The sequence below is a fragment of the Prionailurus viverrinus genome, chromosome E3 (genome assembly GCF_022837055.1).
Source record: "Prionailurus viverrinus isolate Anna chromosome E3, UM_Priviv_1.0, whole genome shotgun sequence".
Taxonomy (NCBI): domain Eukaryota; kingdom Metazoa; phylum Chordata; class Mammalia; order Carnivora; family Felidae; genus Prionailurus; species Prionailurus viverrinus.
This window is the reverse complement of record NC_062576.1, coordinates 34,578,764-34,597,928: the sequence shown is the minus strand read 5'-3', so window position 1 is coordinate 34,597,928 and position 19,165 is coordinate 34,578,764. Positions and strand designations below refer to the sequence as shown.

Below are 19,165 nucleotides of genomic sequence, written 5' to 3'. Positions count from 1 at the left end.
GCCGGGGCTCCGGACGGCCAGGGGGCGGGGCGCGCGGGGCCAGCCCCGACCGGACCTTTGTGTCCGCGCGCCGGATGGCGGGAGCGCGGGTCGCCGGGCTCGGGGAGGGGACCGCGGCCCCTCGTCCCGCGGGGGAGCCGGGAGGATGCCCGCCCGTGCTGCACCTACGGTCGGAACATTCCCCTGAAAAGTGGAGGTCCCGTTCAGGTCCCTCCCCTAACAACCCGCGGCAGGTCCGGGCCCAGCCGACCTCTGCTCCAGAATCCGCAAGGCCCGCGGCGCCTCCGTTTCAGCGGAGAAAAAGAGCTCCAGGAACGATGAGAACGAATAAAAAGAGAGGTAGAACGGAAGGGAGGAAAAGAAAGGGGGAAAAAAAAGGGGAAACTGTTCATTTGTTCTCTTGTTTTGTTCTTAATTTGCCTTCCCTCCTTGAGTCCTCTGTGTCTGCAGAAAATTGACAATACTCTCCTTTTACAGGAGAGGAAACTGAGGCATGGAGATAGGTGAGCACACCCCGTCCCCTGCCTGGCCACTGCAAGTCTCTGCAAGAGAAGCCCCTAAAAGCCAGCCCAGCCCTGGACCGTGGCTCAGGTTGGTGGAGGGGCAGGGAGGGAACCCCTTAACTGTCCTGGGCCTATAGTCCCAGGGCTGGAAGTGGCACGTGGGTCCCTGCTGGAGCCCACCAGCTCTGCTTGCCTCTCAATCTCTCCCTCTTTTCCCCTCCCCACGTGCAAAGACACCACTGAGGACACAGCAAGAATACAGCTGTCCCCAAGCCAGGAAGAGGGTCCTCCACCAGGAACCAAATCTCGGGCATTCTGAACTTGGACTTCCCAGGTTCCAAAAACGTGAGAAGTCACTTTCTGTTGCTTATGCCACCCAGTCTGGTGTTTTGTTATGGCATCAGGAACAGCCTTTTCCTCCTCAACTAACCACAGAATTTTTTTAATTTTTATTTTTTTAAGTGTATTTATTTTGAGAGAGAAACAACACCATTGGGGGAGGGGCAGAGAGAGAGAGAGAGAGAGAGAGAGAGAGAGAGAGAATCCTAAGCAGGCTCAGCACTGTCGGTGCAGAGCCTGATCCGGGGCTCGAACTCAAGAACGGGAGGTCATGACCTGAACCAAAAGCAAGCGTTGGGCGCTTAACCAACTGAGTCCCCCGGGCACCCCAGCCTCTGAGAATCCCACACCTGAGTTTGGTGCAGTTCCCGTCTGCAGTCATTCACTGGGTATCATGGGTGCCAGGCCTCCCTTTGTGGTGCTGAGCATCCAGAGTAAAAAGTGCCCGCCCAGTTCCCGCCCTGGAGGAGGTGCCTCCTCCAGAGGGATGGCAGGCAGGTTGATAAGGTAGGGTGTCAGGTGGTGGGCTGGATAAGCATCCCTGGCTCAGTGAGTGCCCTGCCCTTGGCCCTATCAGAGAAGACGGGTCCGTGGAGAAATTCTTTCTCCCAACTTGCCACGGCTTGAGCCTCCTGCAACCAGAGACATCAGCCCACTATCATGGCCCCATCTCATGGCACCGGCCTAGTGGCCAGACTTGAGCCAGCAGCAGATGAGAAGATCTGGCCTAACTTTTCCACCCAATAAAGACCAATCATCCGTCCAGCCATGTGACAAATAGTTATTGCACATGAGCTCTGTTCTAAGCCCTAGACTAAACAAAACTCATGTTGGTCCTGTCCTGCCACGCCCTGTGCCCCAGAGGGTTACAGTCTAATTAGGGGAAGCAGATGTTAAACCAATAATCACAACGGTATAAAGTCCCACTGTATCCATAGCAGGGACAGCCATCATGCTGGAGAAGCCAGGAGAGTCTTCTCTGGAAAGTGCTGGTTGACCCGGGGTCTTCTGGAAGACCAGGAATTGAATAGACAAAGGAAAGGACATTCCTGAGAAAGGTTAGCACACGTGCAAAGGCCCTGAGACAGGAGTGTGGTGGGGCTAGGACACGAGAAGCGACGTGGACAGAAGTGACATGGCCAGAGCCAGAGGGGGCTAAGTGGATGGGTCTCAATTACAGAGCTTCACTTTAAGAGTGACAGCAGCCTGGTAAGGTCTAAAAGCAGGGATGAGAGGGAGACTCCTCCCCCCAAAGTATAACTGTCCACCCATCTGCCCCCCATTCCTTCCCACCATGACTTGGACCTCTACTGTCTCACCAGAAGCAGTGGCCTCCTCCCCTGCCTTATGCCTCCCCTAATATCCGTGACCTCGCTTGTTTTCTGTGCAGCAGCCAGAGTGAGCTTTCAAAAGTATAAATCTGACTGTTGCTAAAAAAAAAAAAAATTATTTCTGACCCTTGCTGAAATGGTAAGACGGACTTTGTTCAGCACTGTCGCGATAGGGACAGGGGCCCCTGTGTTGGGGTTTGCATTCAGGGAGAGAGATGGGGCTCACGTCCACATACAGGGAGGAGAAGATGTGTACCCACAGAGCAGGGTCCGGGAGTGTGAGACTACTAGGAGGAAATAGCAGGGGGAAGGGTGGGGGGGCTCTGGCTAAGCTGGCCTGGCAGGATTCTTGCGGAAGACATGGGCGGTCACACATCCCCTGGGAGGAGGCAGGGGATGAGGAATTTGGTCAGACCTAGAGGGCAGGGAATTCTGGCTAAACCAACTTGTCCGGATTCTTGCCAAAACTGGACTCTTACAGGGACAGGGTGGGAAGCTCCAGCTTGTGCCCAGGCGAGCCGAAGGCTCAGAGGAGCCCAACTGAAGTCTGGTCAGGGAGAGAGTCTCTGTCACCAGGTCGTCCTGCCCCTGCTCAAAACCCGTCAGTAACTCCCTGTTGCTCTTTTTTTTTTTTTTAATTTTTTTTTTCAACGTTTATTTACTTTTTTGGGGACAGAGAGAGACAGAGCATGAACAGGGGAGGGGCAGAGAGAGAGGGAGACACAGAATCGGAAACAGGCTCCAGGCTCTGAGCCATCAGCCCAGAGCCTGACGCGGGGCTCGAACTCACGGACCGCGAGATCGTGACCTGGCTGAAGTCGGACGCCCAACCGACTGCGCCACCCAGGCGCCCCTCCCTGTTGCTCTTTTAACGAAACCCAGACTCATGTGCTGTAGCGCTTCAGATTGACTTAACATAAGAAAACTCCAGTAAGGAGCATCACCAAGTTGGAGGCACACGTGTCATGGAAAAGACGACGGCAGGGGATACATCTGGGGTGGATACAGCAGGTCTGGAGGCCCTAAGGATTGGGTGTCTCCACATGCTTTAACCCTCAGCAGGTCCCCTCTCTTGGCACCTCGGTTTTTTCATCTGTAAAATGGGGACAATGTCAGCACGTCTCTCGATAAGGTTGCCGTGTTAAAGTGAGAGAGTGCGTGAATGCTTAGGCACATTGTGAGAATTATTTTTTTAATGTTTGTTTGTTTTTAAATGTTTATTTTGAGAGAGTGAGAGCAAATGGGGGAGGGGCGGAGAGAGGTGGAGAGAAAGAGAGAGAAAAAGAGAGAGAGAGAGAGAGAGAGAGAGAATCCCAAGCACTGTCAGCACAGAGCCCGATGTGAGGCTCAGACTCACAAACCAGGAGATAATCGCCTGAGCCGAAATCAAGATGCTTAACCAACTGAGCTACCCAGGCGTGCCTAAATGTTTGTTTATTTGAGAGAGAGTGAGAGAGTGCACACGAGTGGGGGAGGAGCAGAGAGAGAGGAAGAGAGAGAATCCCAAACAGGCTCCGAGCTGTCAGCGCAGAGCCCAACGTGGGGCTCAGTCTCATGAGCCACGAGGTCATGACCTGAGCCGGAATCAAGAGTCAGACGCTCAACCGACTGAGCCACCCTGGCGCCCCCAGAGAATTATTATGATTATTGTTACTTGCTTTTTAAAACACCACTTGCTTAAATCTAGGTGTCGCCCTTAGCAATGACAACAGCCACCCAGTTCTGCCCCCTACAATGTGCCAGGCACACTGGACACCTTCAGCTCTGAAAACCAGCACAGGTTGACTTCTGAAGCCCTCGTCACAACCCAGAAGAACACGCTCTGGGGACGGGGAAATGAGGCTCAGATCAGCAATGCGACTTACCCAAGATCACGCAGCAATCCCTGGACAGGCCAAGATTTGGACATTGCTGTGTTACACCCCAAGGTACTCATTCCCTAGGTGACTTAGACTGAAGTCCCCTCCCCAGGATGTGTCGCCCCAGTCTGCGTCCCCGAGAGGGGCCTCCCCGGGCTAGAGCAGGGATGGGAACTTGGGCTGTGGGAACACCAGCTCCTCCCTGCCTGGTGCTCTTTGTCTCTTTTGGGCCACCACTTTCTGAAGAGTCACTTCCCCGTCTTTGGTCTGCCTCCAGCCACTGCCCCTCTGTGCAGCAGCCCCGGGAGGTCTCATAACATGCATTGGATCTCAGCACTCCCTGCCCAAGCTCTGCTCACTCCACTGCGGCCCTAATGGGCCCCCCAGGGCCTTTGCACATGCTGTTCCCTCAGCTGGGAACGGTCTTACCCCGCATCTTCCCATGCTGCCTCTTTCTAGTCATTATACCTCAGAAGAGGTGCCCACCTCTGCCCACCCTGAACCAGGTGTGGTACCCGCTAAAATGTGAGCTTCCCAGGGCAGGTACCTTATCTGCGTCCCATGGTTTTTATGTCTGACTTATAGTAGGTGCTCAATAAACACGTTGAAGAAACAGGGGCAGCTACCATGTGATGGGAGGGAACAAGATGTGTCCAGGATGAAGGGCCTGACAGATAACTCGATTTCCCCTTCTGTAAAATGGCACCAGGAGAGCCTAGAGTGGAGAAGGGGTTGGGTGGGGAGCCCAGGGAAGGGACTGAGCCCCTCAGGCAGCTCTTGAGGCTGAAAGCACGAGGTCCAAGTAGGCTGGCCAAGCCCGCGGGCTGAAGGAGGAAAAGACAGACCCAGGAGCCACCTGTGCGAACACCCCACACACCCGGATACCCAGGCCGCGCACCCCTCCCACCTAGACACACACAGACACCCAGACATGACAAGTCCCACACACACAGCCCACCTGAGAGGCGGGGACGCACACACACAGAGACGTCCACGTGCAAGCCTGCACCACACACACCCTGTGCCGATGAGCACACCCCCTGACCACACAAGACCCACAGCACAGCTACGCCAGCACCCCCCACCACCCCAACACAAGTCCGCACGGATGGAAGGGTGCGGAACCACAGCTCCCAGGGCTCTTCTCCGTCTAGAAAGTCCCCCTCTCCTCCTCCAGGCAGGCCTGGGGGGGGGGGGGGGGGCTCTGTCCCAGAGTTCTGAGGACAGGGGATGGGTGGCAGCCACCAGGGAAGAAGTAACCGTGTCACTCCCTCATCTGGGTCCCCACTGATCAGTGAGAGGACCTTCCTGGGTGCCCAGGGCACAAGAACCACCCCCCTCCTGCCGCTTTCCTTTCCTTGCCCAAGTAGGGAACGGGGCTTGGGGTGCACCCCACCTCACACTCTTCCAGCCCCCAGCTCACCACAGCCTGGGCGGAAGAGGGCGGAAGTGGCACAGCTGGAAAGTCAGCCCAGAGAGGTTAGGGGGTGCCCCAGTTTGACCCAGCAAGTCCCCGCCCAGGGCTGCAGGCTCCCCACCACCCAACAGATGGAGTCAGGGGGAGCTCCAGGGAAAGCCCCGCCCCACACTTGCACAAGAATGACAGTTAGAACTCATTCCTCCAGATTCCTTTCTTGTCACCTCATCACCTCCGAGCCCTTCTGGGAAGAGAGGCTGGGCAGGAAGCAGATGGGGGGAGTCCCATTGCCTTTTTCCTTTAAGCAGCCCCAGCTGCAAAGCCTTATTGCTCAAGAAGATAGCATAGCCCAGAGAGGGGGAGTGAGATGCCCAGGGTCACACAGCGGGGGAGGACCTCAGTGGAGGCAGGGGGTGGGGCTCCCTGGACCCTCAGCTGTCAAAACTCCAGGCTCATATGTTCCTAGGATGGCCTGCCTCCCACCTTGGCTTTTATGACTCTGCTTATTTAATGTATTATTGTCTTGCTTACTAATATTACTAATTGCTAACTCATTGCAAGCTTTCAATATGCCAGGCACAGAGCTAAGGACTTCACACAGATTTCTTTGATTCGTTCATTTTTCCTGCAACAAATCTCGATTAAGCATCTACTGTGTCCCAGGCACTGTGGTAGGCTCTCAGGGAGACACATGTGAACCAAACTGATGAGGTCTGGGCTCTCACAGAGCTGACATTTTAGGAGCAAAACACAATAATCAAGTAAACTAATACACGAACCTGTTAATTCCAGACAGAGGTAACTGTCGTGAAAATCGAACCATGTTAGGGCGCCTGGGTGGCTCAGTCGGTTGAACATCCGACTTCGGCTCAGGTCATGATCTCACGGTTTGTGAGTTGGAGCCCCGCATCGGGCTCTGTGCTGACAGCTCAGAGCCTGGAGCCTGTTTCAGATTCTGTGTCTCCCTCTCTCTGACCCTCCCCCGTTCATGCTCTCTCTCTGTCTCAAAAGTAAATAAACGCTGGGGCACCTGGGTGGCTCAGTCGGTTAAGCGTCCGACTTCGGCTCAGGTCACGATCTCACGGTCCGTGAGTTTGAGCCCCGCATCGGGCTCTGGGCTGATGGCTCAGAGCCTGGAGCCTGCTTCACATTCTGTGTCTCCCTCTCTCTCTGCCCCTCCCCCGTTCATGCTCTCTCTCTGTCTCAAAAGTAAATAAACGTTATAAAACATTTTTTAAAATAAAAATAAAAAATAAAATAAAAAGTGATTAAAATAAATAAATAAAAGTTGAACCAGGTGGTTATGGTAGAGGGTGGCTGGGTGCTCTGGCAGGGGTCCACAGCAGCCTTCCATGAGGAACGGCTTGTGAACTGAGAGTTTGATGATGTTGATGAGCCATGGGGTAGCTCATGGGAAGAGCATTGTGTGGGGGGGGGGGGTGCGCAGGAAGGGCAAGCACAAATGCCCCGGGGCAGGATGGAACAGAACAGAAAGTAGGCATGCACCAAGGATCAGCCAACAAGGTAAAACTGTCTCATGAAATTTCCCGAACTCTCTTGGCAGCAAGGGTTATCATCACACCCTCTTTGCAGAGAGGTGCAGATGCCTGCCCGGGGTCACACAGCGGCAAGTGACAGAGCCCCCACACTTTAACCACTTCCTCCTCTATGGCAGGCCTCATTTTGGAGATGCAAAGTTTGGAACCAGACAAACAACACCGGTTGTCCGAGGGCCCTGAGTCTAGTGGAGAAGTGATCCCCACAGAGAGGTTCCCGAGGAGCCCAGCCAGGCCTCCGGGCTCCCCTGTGGGACCCTGTGTCTCCGTGCCAGAGACTGGGGTCTATGCCAGCTCCACCACAGCCTTCTGTGTGGCCTCGGCTGGCCTCAGGCCCTCTCTCATGCTCGTCTCTCCTTCCAGGCTGGTCTGGACAGGAGCCCGCGGCACCAGAGCAGCCTCAGGGGCACCCCACAAGCCCCAAATCCTGGCCCCGGAGATCCAGAGGGAGGAAGCCAGGCTGACTCGTGCAACCTGGTGCTGCCCCCTGGTGGCGGTGGTCGCAATTCCCCCCACCCCCCCACCCCCCGCCCCACCCCGGAGAGCACTGCCCTTCAGCTGCCTCGCTGATTGACCCTCAAGAGGGCCCCAGCCCGGATCCCAACCCTGCGTGAGTGGCACCGCCAGCCTCAAAATTCCCAGAGAAGGAGGCTGTCCCCAACCCCATCCGGAGATGTGTAACCTCAACTCTATACACAGACTCTGTTTCTTGGGGTGGAATATCCAGAGGATTTTAAGTCACGCGGGGTGGGCTGGGTGACTAGAGAGCACAGCTCGTTCATTCATTCGTTCATTCGTTCGTTCATTCGTTCATTCATTCGCACATTCAACCTATATTAATTGAGCACCTTCTGCATGCCGGGTGCTGGGGGATGCAGCAAACATCAAATCTCAGACGCCAATACATACAGGGGTGTGGACAGGCTCCGGGACGTGCCCCTGACCCCGCCCCGGAGCACAGGAGAGGTGACGGTGGGCTGTCACCAAGTGTTGGCAAAGGAGACCAGGCACCTGGGCAGGTGGCCCAGGAACTGGAGGTTTCAAGAATCTCGGGTCACGATCTCACCATTTGTGAGTCTGAGCCCCGTGTCCGGCTCTGTGCTGACAGTTCAGAGCCTGGGACCTGCTTTGGATTCTGTGTCCCCCTCTCGCTATGCCCCTACCCCGCTTGCGCTCTGTCTCTCTCTCTCTCTCTCTCTCAAAAATAAACATAAAATAAAATAGAAAATACAGTAAAATAAAGTAGAATAAAGTAGTTGTTCTTTTACAGTCTGGATACCTGTACTGCAAATATTGTCTTCCTGCCTGTGGCTAAGCATTTTTTTCTTCCCCTTTTGAAGAGCCGGTGCTTTGATGAAGCGGGTCTTTCAAGTTTTCCCTTTATGGCTTGTGCTCTGTGTCCCGTGGAAGAAGTCTTGATATATAGTCACATTTGTTTGTTTTCCGTTGCTTTCCGTTTTTCGGTGTTGCTTTTTTCTTTTGCATGTGCTTCCTTTTACACTAGTAACAATAATGATATGGTTCCAAAGTCAAACCTATAAAGCAAGGCTTATTTAAAGAGAAAGTGCTTCCACCCCATCTCCCTCAATAACAACCTTTAGTTTTTAAAAAAATTGTTCTGGGGCACCTGGGTGGCTCAGTCCGTTAAGAGTCCAACTTTGGCTCAGGTCATGATCTCGCAGTTCATGAGTTTGAGCCCCGCGTCGTGCTCTGTGCTGACAGCTCGGAGCCTGGAGCCTGCTTCAGATTCTGCGTCTCCTCTCTCTGCCCTTCCCCCGCTAGCTCTGTCTCTGTCTCTCAAAAATAAACATTAAACAAACAAAAAAAAAGAATCGGGGTGCCTGCATGGCTCGGTTGGTTAAGTGTCCAACTTCGGCACAGGTCATGAACTCGTGGTTTGTATGTTTGAACCCCGCGTCAGGCCCTGTGCTGACAGCTCAGAGCCTGGAGCCTCCTTCAGATTCTGTGTCTCCTTCTGTCTCTGCCCCTCCTCTGCTCACACTCTGTCTCTTATTCTCTCAAAAATAAATAAACATTAAGAAAATTTTTTTTCAAAGAATTTAAAAAATTGCTCCTTCACTTCATCTTGGAAATTATATACATCCTTTCCCATTTCTTTTTTTTTAATGCTTATTTATTTTTGAGAAAGAGAGCACGAGCAGGGGAGGGGCAGAGAGAGAGGGAGACACAGAATCCGAAGCGGGCTCCTTCAGGCTCTGAGCTGTCAGCACAGAGCCCAACGCGGGGCTTGACCTCAACAATTGGGATATCGTGAACTGAACCGAAGTCGGACGCTTAACGGACTGAGCCACCAGGTGCAGCCCAGCCTAGATTCATATTTTTAAGGCTCCAGATTGGTCCCCACACCCCTGCCCTCAAGAACCCAGGGCTGGTTTCGGCTCAACCCGAGAAGGACAGTGGGAGAAGGGTTGCCTCCAAAGGATCCTCAGGCTGGGCCACGGGAGGACCCCCCTCCTCCTGCAGGGAGGGCATACAGAGCCCACGCCTCTGGCCCCTGTGAGGATGCACATCACAATGACTGTTCCACCTGAGCCAGGCCCTGGGAGAGGCACCAGGCAGGCAGGTACTCTGGCCCAAGGGCACCCATGGGGACTCCAGATATGCGCTCCGCTGCTCAGAGCTTGGAACCCGCCGCTGCTGGGATACCGTTGCTGGAACAAAACACGTCCAGGACACCAAGATGGAACCATCCCCAGGGTGAGAGGTCCCCTCCGCCGCCATCCCGGTGACCAGTTGACTTTGGCGCCCATGGGAAGCAGGAGAGGAGACTGGGGGTCCCCTTGCCTAGTTGGGGGCTGAATCCGGTACTCCACCCACCGTCACATCCTGCTGTCCCCCACCAACTCGGGGACCGTGTGACCCAATGGGGACAAATCGGGGCCTCCCGACATCCTGTGCCCTCTCTTAAAGTGTTAAAAAGAAGCCAAGAATGGGGCGCCTGGGTGGCGCAGTCGGTTAAGCGTCCGACTTCAGCCAGGTCACGATCTCGCGGTCCGTGAGTTCGAGCCCCGCGTCAGACTCTGGGCTGATGGCTCAGAGCCTGGAGCCTGTTTCCGATTCTGTGTCTCCCTCTCTCTCTGCCCCTCCCCTGTTCATGCTCTGTCTCTCTCTGTCCCAAAAATAAATAAACGTTGAAAAAAAAATTTTTTTTTTTTAAATAAATTTGATTTAAAAAAAGAAGCCAAGAAAGAAGCCGAATGACTCTCTGGTATCAGGTGCGGCCTGTCCCTCCCATCCCCTGCCTCACCCCCGTGGCCGGACACAACCCAGACTGGATGGGGTGGCAGGGTGGGGGGGTGCCGGCTCTGCTGATGAGGTTTGGGCCAAGTCACCAATCTCTCTGGGTCCGTTTTCCGTCTGGAAAACGGCTGAGAGTATTAAGGGATGGTCGGTGTAGGGCTGACAGCTGCTAACTCGGCTGGGTGGGGTGAGTGTCAACCAGGCATCGGGCAGCCCCAGGCCACATACTTCTTTTCTGGCCTTGAGTTTCCTCACCTGTAAAATGGGTACTAAGACCAGCCTCAGGTGGGACACCTGGGGGCACCAGATGGGTATGAAATCTCTTCCTGTTCCCAAGAGTCTAGACTTGAGGGCAAAAAACGGAGAGCGGCTTCCTCTTTCCTGGCCACCCCCATTGTGGGAAGAGGCACGGGGTGGGGGTGGGGGATCCCAGGCAGCTCCGATTAGGCCCACGAGGCCCCTCACGTGGGAGGGGCAGGTCCCCATGATTCCCCATAGAGACACATGTGGACCCCCATCCGTTGACCACACAGTCATTACGATTATGGGGCGCTCATCCGCCCACCTCCCAGACCACACACTGGGTTTCCAGATCCCAGAATTCCCTGTCCAGACAGCCTTGCACCTGACTCCAAGGCTGGCATAGGGCTCACCACTGGGAGCTGGGGGGGGGGAGGGGGGGCAAGCTGCAGGTGCACACGGCGTGACAGTCCCCTTGTGGGGCAGGAGGGAACGAAGGCTGGGAGGAATGCGAGGGGGCTGTGGCCCCAACTGTCCTTCTGGGATGGAGCAAATGAAACGCTGCCACTCTTGGAGCCTTGGAGCTCCTTCCTCCTTGGGAGGTGGGCATCCTCAATTCACATACCTGCTTGCTGGGGGACCTCAGGCAAGTTGGTTAACCTCTCTGAGCCTAGTGTCCACATCTGCAAAATTGGAGTAATACCACATGGTTACCTCCCTGGTGTTTTCGCTAGAATCCATGGAGCCAGATGTGTAAAACGTCTGGCACACAGTTTGACACGTAAACAACAAACGCTCGATGTTTTGTTTCTTTTAAAGAGATCATGGGCCCCGTGCTCTTTTTACGTCCTGTTTCCTGGTACTGCCTCCCGGAAGATCTTTCATTCTAGGACATGAGGACACAGTTGGGGTCCGAAATGTCTGTGTTCAAACCTCAGCTGCTCCATCTACGCTATGCAAGCCTTGGCATTCGTTCCTCCAGGCCTCGGCTTTCCCTCCTGTAAAATGGGTGATACCCTCAGGCTGGCAGGCTGGCCACCTTGTCAGCTCAGCGCCTGGCAAGTGGTGGGACTTTGGGTCTGAGGCTGTGTTTCCTTCCTCTCTCCCGAAGAGCCTCCTCGTCCTTGTCCCCCTCCTCCTCCTGGTCCTTGGCCTCCAAGAGTTCAAGGGCCTCCTCCAATATATGTCCAAGGCCCCCCGGCTATTCACCCGGGTGAGTACCTCTGTTCCTTCCCCTTCGGTTTTCCCGGCCTCAGGCTGCCCTGCCCCACTCTTCAAGATTCTGCCCCAACAGCACCTCTGAAAGTCCTTCTCCGCTGCCCCCAGGGAGCTGTGTGACCCCCCCAGGGCTGGCCGTAGCCCCTCCTCTCCAACATGAAATGAGTGGCACAGGGGCTGGTCTGCAGTGGGCGCTCAGGGCAGGCCTATGGGGCAAACCCCCTGGACTCCGCAGTGCGAGCCACCGGCCGCAGCCAGAGAAGCGGAAGGTGGCCCCTGCCCAGGGTAGGGCCCGGGCTTCAGGGGGTTTTTACACAAGCCCGTTAATGAATGCAGAATACTCGAGAAAGGTCTCCAAGGGTCAGGAGCTGCAGGGTTGCTCTGCACATTCCCAGTGGGCAGAATGGAAAGGCCCGTAGGGACACCCATTCTAGCCACAGCGCTTTCCTTAGTTCGGTGCCAAACCGGGGATTCTGCATCCCGCACATCGGGGCTCCGTCCGTTCCAAATGCCAGCACCCCTCACCCACCCGGGACCCCAGAGGGATCAAGGCCTGAGAGGCCCTAAGCCCCTCCTCACCGCTGCAGACCAGACCCTGAGCCTTTGGCCAGGACACTAAGGCTCACAGGAATTGTTTTCTTAACCACAAAGTCAGCCACCACCCAAGCCCCCCTTTCTCTGCACACCCGAGACTGCGGACGTGGTTGCAGGGCTTAAATAGCTAAACACATTTCTTGGCCCCGCTGTACAAACGCGGGAGGACGACACAAGAACGCCAGCAGGTAGATTCTGGATTGTATCGTCTTCACCAGGGCATCAAAGCTTTTGACTGAGAGCATCCAACAGACGTCCCTTAAAGGGGCTCAATGAGTATGCTATCCTGGGTAAGCTCACTGAGCTGAAGGGGCCCAGTTTAAACCTAGAGATGCTTCCAAATTCCCTGGGTCTCTCCTGACCAGCGAGAGGCCCCTGAGCCCTGCAGGCCAGCAGGAGCAGGGGTGGGGGAAACGGGGTAGGGAGAGGGAGCTGGAGCCCACCCTGGGGTCTTGGGCGTGCAGGGGAGCACAGAGAGGCTGCAGGAGTGCCAGGAGAGGGCCACGGTCTGAGCTGCGCCGCGCCCCCCCTCCCCGTCCCCAGCTCTGTTCACCAGAATGCCTAGGATGGGCCCTGCCATCCCGGTACAGTCCATATGTCACTACTGTGGGAACCGCATCATAACGGTGACCACCCCAGTCCCAGGGGTTCTCACCTGGCTGCTGTGTACAGGTCTTTTTGTGTTTGGGTGAGTGGCCTCCTGGGGGGGGGGGGGGGGGGCTGGGCATCAGCGGGGGCGGGGCCTGCTGGGCTTGGGGGGATGGGGCACGGGGAGGGGGGCTCTGGCCCACACCCCGCTGCTCCTGAGGCTGCAGGTGCTTCCTGGGCTGCTGCTTCCTCCCCTTCTGTATGGACAGCTTGATGGACGTGAAGCACACGTGCCCCGTGTGCCAGCAAGAGCTCGTCTGCTACCACCGCCAAACAAACGTCCACCGAGTGACTTCTGCCTGCTCACGTCTGTCCTGCTGGGGTCCCTCCTGTCCCAGGGAGGGGGTGAAGGCGCCTGCCCTCTGTCCTCCTGGCACAGCTAGGGGGCTGGGTCAGCATTGGACAAATGAATGAACCGTGGGGAGCGGGACTCCCCACACCAGGTTCCCAGGCTCCCTGCCTGCCATTCAGACCCCTCAGAGACCTCGGCGCGTGGTACCTCCTGCTCTCCTGGCCCCTTCCCCTCAGCTCAAGCTTCAGCATCTGAAAACATCTCTGTACCTCCAGCTGGGGGCAGGGTGGGGGGAACACCTCACTCCCCATTATCCACAGCCTCGCGTATCCACGAGAATTTGGCCAACGCTTGGGACATTAAAAGGCCCCAAGCTGACGAGGACCAGGATCCCCCCTGAGTTAACATGGGGTCTGCTGGGGATGAGGTGGGGGGGAGGGGAAACCCGGGGGGGGGGGGGAGGAAACTAAGAGAATTTTTTTGTTTGTTTTTAAAGATTTTTTAAGTAATCTCTACAGGCGCCCCCTAAGGGATTTTTATTTTGCAAAACAAGATGAATGATATTCACCCACCTTTTCAATTAAAGTGAATTTCCTACAGAAGGGGGGAAGAGTGCAGGAGAATTAGGAGACAGAAAAGAAAGAGAACCAGGTGCCTGGCTGGCTCAGTCAGAACTGAGACTCCTGATCTCAGGGTCGTGACTTCAAGCCCCATGTTGGGCATAGAGATTACTTAAATAAATAGGCACTAAATTTGCTGTGATGCTCACCCTCCCCTGGGAGGGCAGTGTCCCGCCCCCCCCCCCTCGCATCCTATAGATGCGGAAGCCCAGGCAGGAGGGTCCCCCTGCTCCAGGAACTGGAGGCAGCAGGGCCCGGCTCCCTGAAAAGGTATGGAAGTGTGTGTGTGTGTGTGTGTGTGTGTGTGTGTGTGTAGAGCAGTTTACCAGTCAGCAGGCAGAGAAGTTCCCGGAAGCCTCACAAGGTCAGGGGAGAGCCCTCTGCATGTAGCCGGCTGGGACAGATTTCTCTGGATCTGAATGTCAGCCCCCTGAAGATGCCAGGGGAAGGTGGCTTTCCGCCCACACCCCAGATGCTCTGGAGAACCAGGGAGAGCACCAACCTCCGACTCAGTGCTAGCTACGGGGCCAGGAGCCTCCATTTCAACACCTAAATGGACCCATCTTAGCAAGGTGTTGAGGGTTAGAAGCCAAAGCATCTGGGGCGCCTGGGTGGCTCAGTCGGTTACGCATCCAACTTCGGCTCAGGTCATGATCTCACAGTCCGTGAGTTCGAGCCCTGCGTCGGACTCTGTGCTGACAGTTCAGAGCCTGGAGCCTGCTTCGGATTCTGGGTCTCCCTCTCTCTCTGACCCTCCCCTGCTCGTGCTCTCTTTCTCAAAAATAATAAACATTAAAAAAAAAAAAAAAAAAGCTGAAGCATTGGACCCAATAGGCCCCCAGGACCCAAGAGCCAGTCTATTATCTGTGATACAGCAAGCCGGGACAGGGGTGTCAGGTGAACCCGGGGAGACAGAGAGGCCCAGGTAGACAACACAGGTGGCCACCCACCTGGGTCCACACCTGAAGGAGACTGTGCCAGCTCAAACACACGGCAGGACATGATCCCTGAGAGGCCAGGGCAGGCCTCCCGGCTGCCAGTACCCAGGGGACGTCTTCACCGGGACCGAGCCAATCTCCGGTTCTGGGGAGCTCTGCACCTGTGCGGAGGCACCCAAGCCACATGGGGATGGTCACCGGCGTGCCTGGCTCTGCTGAAGAAGCCAAGACCCGTCTTGAGCCAGAACCAGATGCCTCTGGTGAACTCGCCTCGAGGCCCTTGTTCCGATTCCACGGATTCCACGATCACCGGGGCACTTGCTGGTTTTGACTGTGATTCCCAGATGGGTCCCGACGGGAGCATCAGTCCCAGGACAGGCACCTCTCGTGGCAAACACACTCCTCATGGTGCGTCAGAGGGTGCCGGTGTTCAGGCCTCCTCCGTCAGCATGGCTCAGCCCCCACAGTACTTTTCTTTAAAGGTGGTGGGTCCCCGGGATGCCCTCGAGGTCCCACATGGCTCTGGCCACCTCCCGACTGTGACATCACAGACCAGCCTCCGGTCCTTTCTGATTCAGACTGCCTGCCCACCGTAAGGAAATATCGTTCAGGGACTTGACTGGCAGACTCACGACGAAAATCCAGACTTTCCGACTTCTTTTAAAACCTATGAGGGACCCCTGGGTGGCTCAGTCGGTTGGGCATCCAACTCGGTGCAGGTCATGATCTTGTGGTGAGTTCAAGCCCTGCGTCGGGCTCTGTGCTGACGGCTCAGAGCCTGGAGCCTGCTTGGGATTCTGTCTTCCCTCTCTGCCCCTCCCCCGCTCATGCTCAGGTCTCTCTCAGTCTCAAAAATGAATAAATATTAAAAAAAATAAAAACCAAACCTATGATGGTCCAGCCGCACAGCACCCTCCAGCAACCGTTGGGCTAAGTGCTGTGTGACTGCGCCTCACCTCTCCCCACTGGCCCCGTGTTCCCAGGGCCTCCACACTCGCCGCCTTAACGGGAGCCCCCCCAGCCACACTCCTGTTCCGAGATCTCGCTGAAGGTCAGGCTGGGGTGTGGGGCCCGGAGGCCTCGCTCTCCCAGGGCACACCTTTCCCGGAGGGCCACCTGGGCGGCATGGCTGGAAGGGCCCAGGGCTCAGAGGGAGGCCCCAGCCTGGGATCCCACAGCCCCCCTCCTTCCACCCAGGACGGCCAGCTGGGAGGGCCGGGAAAGCAGGACGCTGAGGCCGGCAGAGTCTGGGTCTTGAGGCCAGCTCTCCAGCAGGCAAGCCCAGAGCCCAGCCAGGTGGCACAGACTGTCGAAGTCCCCAGGCTACTCCGGGCGGCCCAGAGGCAGTAGGGCACAGTCAACGGTGAGGGTCGTTACAAGAGCGCCTGAGTTTTCTTAGCTTCCTTCGTCCCCAATCAAGGCTAAAGCCCAGAGACGGGACGGGGACCCCCCGCCCCCGCCCTGCCTTATCCCAGGACCAGGCCGCAGGGCGTGGGGCTTCTTGGCCTTAGTCGGGAGGGAGCCTGGAGCACTTGGGGGGGCCGCGGGCACCCAGGCGAAGTCGTGCTGCGCGCGCAGGAGCAAGGAGGGTTAGGGTTAGGGTTAGGGAGGGCGGTGGTGGTGTGGAGAGGCCGCAGGCTGAAAGCGGCCGCAGACGTGGCTCAAACGCGTCTGTGCCGCCTGCCTGACGCAAGGCGGACTTTGCAAAGCGAGCCTGAAGGGACAGGCTCTTCGGTGCCGGCAAAGCGGGCCGATGAGCACCGTGGGGGCTGGGGTGTGGCTTTCCCTCCCAACATCCGATCACGTCTGTGAACATGAACCGACTGCGGCCAGATCGCGGCGTCAGCACCCACAGGCCCACTCCTGGATCCACCCATCCTTCGGCGGGTCAGACGCGTGGGGGCCCTCCCTGCGTCTTGCCCGGACCGCTCTTAAAACCCCGGAGGGCCTGGCTTCAAAGCCTCACTCAAAGATAAAGGCGGGAAGGACAGGTCCGCACAGGCTCTGCTTCCCCCGGGGACAAGGCAAAGCCTCAGGAAGCTTGGTCTTTGACTTTGCTCCCATCCGGTAAATGGATCCAGCAAGAAAAGGCCAGGAAAACCTGCCACGGTTTTCTACGTTAAGTCCAGGCTCCGGAACGACCCCTAACGAACCGGAGGAAAATCGGCTTAGAGCGGCTTTCTCCAACAGGGTAGACGCTTGGCCACACGCAGCTACTTAAAAGTGAAATTACGAATCCGCCCCCTCAGCTGCTTCGGCACATCTCGGGCGTCCGGCAGGGATGCGTGGCTGCGGCTACCCCTCTGGGCCACGCACAGAACCTTCTGCCGTGGCAGGAGGCGCTCCTGGACAGGGCCGGGCCAGGACAGAAACGGCAAGATGGAGGGAAAGGCGGGAGCCCCACACAGAAGTCCATGGGGCCCTTGGTTCCGGCGTGCTGACGTCCGAGGTGCGTGTCCACGTTGGCAGTGTTTTCAGGCAAGGCCTGACCCCGGGCTCGTGCTCACGCGGCCTCTTCCCCGACGGCTCCTTCCCCCCTGGACTTGTGCCTCGGATGCCGCCGCGCTCACCTGCTCAGGTATGGCACGAGGCTGCTACCAGGCTCCAGCAGCAGAGCTCAGTAACTGTCCCCGAGACCACCACGGGGGCCCCGGAGCCATCTTCTCCCACGCCGCGGCTTCTCGCTGGGGACTCCAGCACGACGCTCATGTGTCCCCATCCTAAACAAGCAGACCACGACCGCGTGCCTCCGAACAAGCACAGAGCCATGCAGGGGGGGAGCCCCGGACGAGGATCCACCACGCAATCCCAGGGATCCGGTCTGGGGTCCCCCATCCTGACGGACTCACGCTGCGGGGGGCCTCACCCCAGCATGGTGTCACGCACCAAAGCACCAAAGCCACACCTCTCAGCGCCGTGCACACAAGACTCCGCTTTTTACCAGTCTGGCAACACGCAGGAGACGCGCACCCCTTCCTGCTGGAAGTGGGGGTCCTCGAGGCAGCAGGCTGGAAGTTCTTAGAGAAAGGCGACCGGTCCCCCAGCGGGAAGGGCATGGCTGCCTACAAAGAACAGCCGTTACAGAAAATGGCACGCGCCGTACCCTGGGACGCTTGAATTTTTCTCTGCACACGGCTCCCACGTACGGGTCACGTGCGATGGCCATGCCCCTCATTCTGGTCGCATTATGGTTCCCAAGGGACCCATCCTTCTGCGAACTCTGATGGCTGCCAATAGATGGGAACGTCCTCGGGGCTTAGAGTGAGCTGTTTGAAAGGCTGGGTTCCACCCCGTGCCCCCAAATCAGTTTCAGGAGCTCAGACGCCGAACCCCGTAGCTCGGAGGGAATGAAGAGGCAAAAGCGTAGCGTATGTCCACAACACCAGTCTTTCCGACAGGCAGTCACTCGGTAACTTAAGGGAGAATACCGATCCAGCTATCCTACTAGAGCCAACCCACGGCCAAACCTCAAACAAAAGACCAACTCTTTCATGCTCAGAGTCAAACACACGCTGAGAAAACCTCGCCGGCCTGCCCAGATTCCACTCTCTCAGGGCGAGGAGGGGGCGGGTCCCGGGGGGCGGAGACTCGCACGGGGCCATGGAAACCTGCAGACAAAGTCGTGCCGGGCTGGCTCCGGCATGCTTCTGGTCCTCAGATGTGGGCAACGGTTTCCTCCCGGGAAACCTTCCATTGCTCGAGCTTGACCATGGCCTGGAAGAGGCGAAATCCAACCCCCGGATGACCAGGACTATCCACGAGCAACCCCGACAGCAGGGGGAACACAGACCTCCAGGGGGAGCAGAAGTCTCCCCTCGACCTGCACGTCACTCACTGATTTCCAGTTTTTATAGAAAATTTTATTCAACATACAACATTTTCCAGCAAAAAGGCAATATACAGGAAGAGTTGGTATACACTGATGCTACAGAAAGAAAGGAAAATCCTGGGAAAGGATGAAAAATAAGTGTGATCTGCTGATTCTATTTTACTGCACTCAAAACTAGACACGCAGCCGGCATTAGCTCCAAAATAAGAGGAAACGAGGCTGGGACTGAAATAAAACTACACACAATGAATATCAACATCAGTGAAGAGTCACTTAGATGCACCCAACAAAAAGTCACCTCCTCCCAGCGGTGAATTATACATGTTCACTCATTAAATATACAATTTCATTTCTCTGGTTTTTTTTCTTTTTTTTTGTTTTTCTTTTTCTTTTTTTTGTTTTTCTTTTTCTTTTTTTTGTTTTTTTTTTTTTTTTTTTTTTTTTTTTTTTTTTTTTTTTTTTTTTTTTTTACAAAGTCAACAGCGTACTGACCACTAGTGAGCATGCCCTCTTTGCTAAA

At 56.1% G+C, this 19,165-nt stretch overlaps 1 protein-coding gene and 1 long non-coding RNA gene across 2 annotated transcripts; both read left to right on the top strand.

Moving 5' to 3' along the window:
- Positions 1-33: 33 nt before the first annotated feature.
- Positions 34-2,838, top strand: LOC125154776 (uncharacterized). The gene is made up of 3 exons (XR_007147922.1): positions 34-339; positions 478-591; positions 737-2,838. It is a non-coding gene; the product is annotated as an uncharacterized LOC125154776 (long non-coding RNA).
- Positions 2,839-8,970: 6,132 nt separating this feature from the next.
- LITAFD (LITAF domain containing) lies at positions 8,971-17,933 on the top strand. Its single transcript, XM_047837712.1, has 5 exons — positions 8,971-9,723; positions 11,618-11,719; positions 12,862-13,006; positions 13,134-13,254; positions 17,688-17,933. Exons 1-5 carry the CDS (start codon positions 9,612-9,614, stop codon positions 17,931-17,933), a joined length of 726 nt encoding a protein of 241 aa, XP_047693668.1. The 5' UTR covers positions 8,971-9,611.
- Positions 17,934-19,165: the final 1,232 nt, after the last annotated feature.

Bases quoted from the DNA above. Each gene is read 5' to 3' on its own strand.
- LITAFD (XM_047837712.1), top strand. From the start codon at position 9,612: ATGGGGACTCCAGATATGCGCTCCGCTGCTCAGAGCTTGGAACCCGCC. The intron at 13,007-13,133 runs GTGAGTGGCCTC...CTGAGGCTGCAG, and splicing joins ACAGGTCTTTTTGTGTTTGG to GTGCTTCCTGGGCTGCTGCT. The intron at 13,255-17,687 runs GTGACTTCTGCC...GCCTCACCCCAG, and splicing joins GCCAAACAAACGTCCACCGA to CATGGTGTCACGCACCAAAG.